Source organism: Onychostoma macrolepis, chromosome 25 (assembly GCF_012432095.1).
Source record: "Onychostoma macrolepis isolate SWU-2019 chromosome 25, ASM1243209v1, whole genome shotgun sequence".
NCBI lineage: Eukaryota > Metazoa > Chordata > Actinopteri > Cypriniformes > Cyprinidae > Onychostoma > Onychostoma macrolepis.
The window spans coordinates 20,846,120-20,851,140 of NC_081179.1; the positions used below are offsets into that span (position 1 = coordinate 20,846,120).

The following is a 5,021-nucleotide window of genomic DNA, read 5'->3' on the forward strand; positions in this document are numbered from 1 at the left end:
GATAATATGATATTAATAAAAGTCCACTTAAGTGCACATTTATCAACTTGTCAAGCTACTAATAGACATGTACTAAAAACAACAAAACTCCAAATTTGATTTCATGGGTTTTCTGAAAAGCATCTCACCTGTCTCTGGTCCAGTCTTTCTATAGTAGCATTGGCTCCGTAAGCGCGACATGATTCTACGATGTAATCAGCGCTGATTCCCAGCACCGAGCAGGAGTCTCCACACGAACCGTCAGCAACCACAATCACCCGCGGCCATTCACCCCTCAGCATCTTCCTCAGGTACTCCTCGCTAAACTACAGGATCACAGCAAGAGAAAACATTTAGGCTTGCAATCTGGTTATTTTACTGAATCAAAAGCATTTGAAGTAAGATTCCCAATCAAATGATTCTTATGAGCAGGGAATCAAAAACAAGCAGCACGGTCAGAACAGTCTGATTCCCGAACTAATGATTCTGAACCAGTTCTTTTTAGTGGATCAAAACATACAGTGCATCCGTGGGCCTGTTATTTTAAGTGATTCAGAAACACACAACCAGTGGAGTCTGATTCCCAAATGTATGACTCTTTGAGCCAGTTCTTTGTAGTGAATCAAAAACTGACAATGCCAACCTTTTTTTTTTGCAAACTGTGCACTGTTTTGCAAACTAAGGACTCTTCTGAACCAGTTCTTGCAGATGGATCATAAAACAAACTCAGTACCTGATTTATTCAATTTTCCTAACAAATGGCTTTTGAGAATCGTTTGTTTTAAATGAAACAGAAACGTTCCATGTGCACAGTGTACTTGATTCTTGAACAAATGACTCTTATGAACCAGCTCTTTAAAGTGAATCAAAACATACAGTGAGTCCAGTAGTACGATTTCAGCACAAAATGAGTGGTTACAGTGTGGTCTGATTCCTAAATGAATGACTGGAAACAAGTTCTTTTTAGTGAGTCAAAACATACAGTGGATCCAGTGGTCGGATTTCCAAACAAAAGACTAAATTAAAATCAAATTACACTAAATCAAAACAATCAACATGCACACTCCAATTCTTGAACAAATGTCCATTATGAGTCAAAAAACATAATGCTTATAAAATACATGCATTGTGTTTTTCATTGTTTAGTACCGTTTAAAACACCAGGACCAATTATTGGATTGAATTTATATCTTTATGCCATTAAGGCAAAACAAAACATCCCTATAACAGCATACTTCTCAACAAAAAAACTTGTTAAACCTGCATAAATGTCTTAAAAGAATCAATCATTCATTTGCATGGACAGCGACAAGTAAAGACTCTTATTTGTCACCGGCAGTGTGTGCTCCTCCGAGCAGAAGGACATTTTCGTTAAACCAGACTGACGGCTTGTCACCCAGAATAGCTCTAAATGAAATGAAACTCAAGTCTGGTTTGGTTTATTGGACATGAGCGTCTAGATACATCAGAGACCTGGCATAAATAGACAGGCCTGACAGTACAAGGCCAGAGAAATCCATTTACACAAACTGGAACAATTACCTCACAGTACATGACTGTGTCTGACATACTGAACACAATATGCTGTATAATGCCTAATATAAGAAAGAAAAAAAATGTGTGTGAAATGGTACTAATACGCAACAATACTGTAAAGTATGCTAAATGCTTTTGTACATTTGAAATGCATTTAGTATAATTTTAGAAATAAAAGTAGCTATTGTGTAGCTATTATATTTAATTAATCATATTTCATGTAAAACAAATAAATAAATTAAAATAAAATAAAATAAAAATAAAATGTAAGCCAGATCTTTTGAGTAAATAAAAAAAAAACACGCACACAAAACGTGAATAATGCAGCCGGATTTGTGAATGAACGACTCTAATGAGTCGGTTCTTTCAGGTGAGTTAAAAACAAACAGTTCAGCCAGTCTACTCCTGAACAACTGGTTCTAAAGAGTCAGTTGTTTTAAATGAAACAAAAGCACAGTGTAGTCTGATTATGAACAAATGACTCTTGCGCAGGTTCTTTTAAATGAATCAAAAACACACAGCAGTGTGGTTCAATTCTTGAACGAATGACTCTAAACCAGTTCTTTTTAGTGAATCAAAATATAAAATGATAAAATATGTGTCCAGCAGTCAGATTGCCAAACAAATAACTCTTATGATAAAAATAAATAAATAAATGAATGAATCATATCATATATTGTTGTTTTAAAATAAAATAATAAAATCTTAAAAAGTAAAAAAATTAAATAAATAATAATAATTGGTATAAATTCGAATGCTTGAAACTATATATTGTGAAATAGTATAGATAGCATGCTAGAATACTACTCTGAACGTAGTCCACAAACACGTAGGTATCTAAGGCAGAATAAGTACCAAAAGATATTGATTTCTACAACAACAACAACAACAAAAAGACAGAGAGAAAAAAAGTCTTTGGTTCAGTGACAAATGCCTTGGCCCTCAGAAGAACACGGTCAAGATAAGATGCGCAAAATGTCCCGAACGATTGTCTGTCTTGACTGAAAATAAATCCCTTTCAGCATGCAGCAACCCACAAAAGAAAGAGCACTTTTATAGTGAACAATAAAATACTGCTGGCCCTAAAAAAAATACCAAAATAGGAGAAAGAGAGCTAGCTTTATGAATGCCTTCTCACTGCACCTGTTAAACATAATCACCTGTTCATTATATGACAGACATCAGGCAATTAGTTAGTTGGCACTAAATGTGTATTTAATGAAACGCTTTGAAAAACGGCCATCACACTAATTTCCTGTATGTCAGAGCCATCTGTCAGAGCAGCCCAAAATGCTGTCTCATGGTGATAGAAACTCATTGGTGCTTGTATCTTTATTCCTGAGGCAATTGCTGCTCTACATAAAAAGATCAAAATTTCAATCTTGAGAGAAATGCAAGGATCCATACCTGTGAGAAGAAAACACGTGTTTTCATTTTAATTGCTGAAGGTCATTTTTCTGCAAACGGCCAGCAGCTTTATTGAGCTCCTGGGCTTTGACTCGACTCTGTCTGCTGAGTTAACACTGACTGAACTGTAACGACAGTGTCTCTGCTCAGCAAATCTATTGGAAGAAGCACTTGAATTATATTTTGTCATTTCTAAAGCCAGTGGCATTTATCTGTCTGTCTGTCTATCTATCTTATTTATTTATTTACCATGTTCACAGTAGAAGAAGAACATGGTAGCTGGGTTCTAGCTGGCCTTAACTGCTCATTAGTTGTTGAAAGTTGGTTATTAACTAGTCCAAGCTGGTTGTTAGATTGTTTAAGGAGGTCATTACCTAGTTTTAGCTGGTTATTATCTGGGTCAAACTGGTTATTAGTTGGTGCAAGGAGGTTATTATCTGGTCTAAGCTGTACATTAGACTGTTTAAGCTGGTCGATATCTGGTTTAAGTGGGTTATTAGCTTGGTCAAACTGGTTATTAGTTGGTGAATGTTGATTATTAACTTGTCCAAGCTAGATAGTTTAAGGTGGTCATTGGTCAAACTGGTTATTAGTTGGTGTAAGATGGTTAGTAACTGGTCCAGCTGGTCATTAGTTGGTCATTAGTTAGTTTAAGCTGGTCATTAGCTGGGCCAAACTGGTTATTAAATTACCAAGCTGGGATGCGTTTCCCTAAAGCAAATATGGTTGCAAGTTCCGTCGTTACCAATAGAGTTCAACAGAACTTGCAAACATAGTTAGCTAACAATGCTTTTGGGAAACGCACCTCTGCGCAGTAGATGGTTCAAGCTGATGGTGACCAGCTGCCATGTTGCTAGACCACCTTAAACTGGCATGGTCAGGTTGTAGCTGGTCCGGTATTGTCTACCAGCTAATATCCGTCTAATAACCAGCTAGAACACAGCTCTCATGTTCCAAACCATAGCTACAAGATTTTAATATAATTTTAAGTAGGTCAGGACAAGTGAATGGTGAAAATAACTATTATAGTAACTTTAACACGTGGTACTGATTTATTTGCAAGCAACGCAGTAAGAAACCACAACTCGCACGCACCTTTGTACCCAAACGGACTTTCACGTCAACCTTTTGCTTCTTCTGCTCCAGGATGCTCAGCAAATACTCCTGAAACACTCCGATTTTGGTGAAGAAGTGCTCGTTGTGCCAGCAGCCTTCCATGTTGTCAAAATCCACCCCCAGGTCCAGGAGGAAGCGGACGCTGCGGGGGTCCAGCGCGATCTGCTGCGGTCTGCAGAGCAGCGCGCTCCGGTAGCGCTCATCCAGGAGAGTCAGTTTCAGCACTTTACCGGAGCGGACAGCGACCAGAGCCGCGGTCAGACCGATCGGACCCGAGCCCACGATCAGAACCGAGATCCGAGCCCGCCACTGGCGGATCCCGTCCAGACTCACCTTCACCACCACATACACCAGCACAGCGAGTAAAGTACTGAGCGCGGTGTCGTACGCCAGCGTCCGGTACTGATCCACGGGGCTCTCCGCGCTCACCGCAACCATGGCGCGATCGTTCAGGGAACTGAAGACAGCACGCTTCACTTGTTGAGGAGCTTTGCCATCGCTGGCTGCCACGTTACATGTGGGAGGTGAAGTGAAGGCTGAACACGTTCCCTGCTCGAGCAACTCTCTCTCTCTCTCTCTCTCTCTCTCTCTCGCCTTTCCTCAGAAGAAATCGCTGTACAAATGCGCATCTTTTTTGTTTTCTGAGCGCACTGCAGTTCATTCATTTGGGCTGCTGCCGGTGTCTCAATGCGTGTGTGTGTGTGTGAGAGTGTGTTAAACAAACGGTTTAAGGGGGCTAAGTATTTTAAAGAAACTTAGGCTTTTTAAATGTATTCTAAACGTACAATGAAAATGTTTAATAAAAGGGGGGGGGGCGGTTTGACTCACGCAACGCACGCACGCCTAACGCGCGAGTTTTAGTTACCTCAAGATGAATTCGGCATGTTCCCTCAAGAATTTATGGTTTTTAGATTGGCTGTTTTGGATTTATGAGTAAAATGTGGTTTGTAACAGTTGAACTTAAAGGTTCACCCCCAAAATAA

General features: G+C 39.4%; 1 protein-coding gene across 1 annotated transcript; it reads right to left on the reverse strand.

Moving 5' to 3' along the window:
* Positions 1 to 101: 101 nt before the first annotated feature.
* si:dkey-234i14.6 (uncharacterized) lies at positions 102 to 4,726 on the reverse strand. The gene is made up of 2 exons (XM_058766812.1): positions 4,018 to 4,726; positions 102 to 305 (listed from the first exon to the last, which is right to left on the reverse strand). Exons 1-2 carry the CDS (start codon positions 4,474 to 4,476, stop codon positions 102 to 104), a joined length of 663 nt encoding a protein of 220 aa, XP_058622795.1. The 5' UTR covers positions 4,477 to 4,726.
* Between the last annotated feature and the right edge of the window lie 295 nt (positions 4,727 to 5,021).

Bases quoted from the DNA above. Each gene is read 5' to 3' on its own strand.
- si:dkey-234i14.6 (XM_058766812.1), bottom strand. From the start codon at position 4,476: ATGGTTGCGGTGAGCGCGGAGAGCCCCGTGGATCAGTACCGGACGCTG. The intron at 306-4,017 runs GTGCGTGCGAGT...GTGATCCTGTAG, and splicing joins AAGTCCGTTTGGGTACAAAG to TTTAGCGAGGAGTACCTGAG.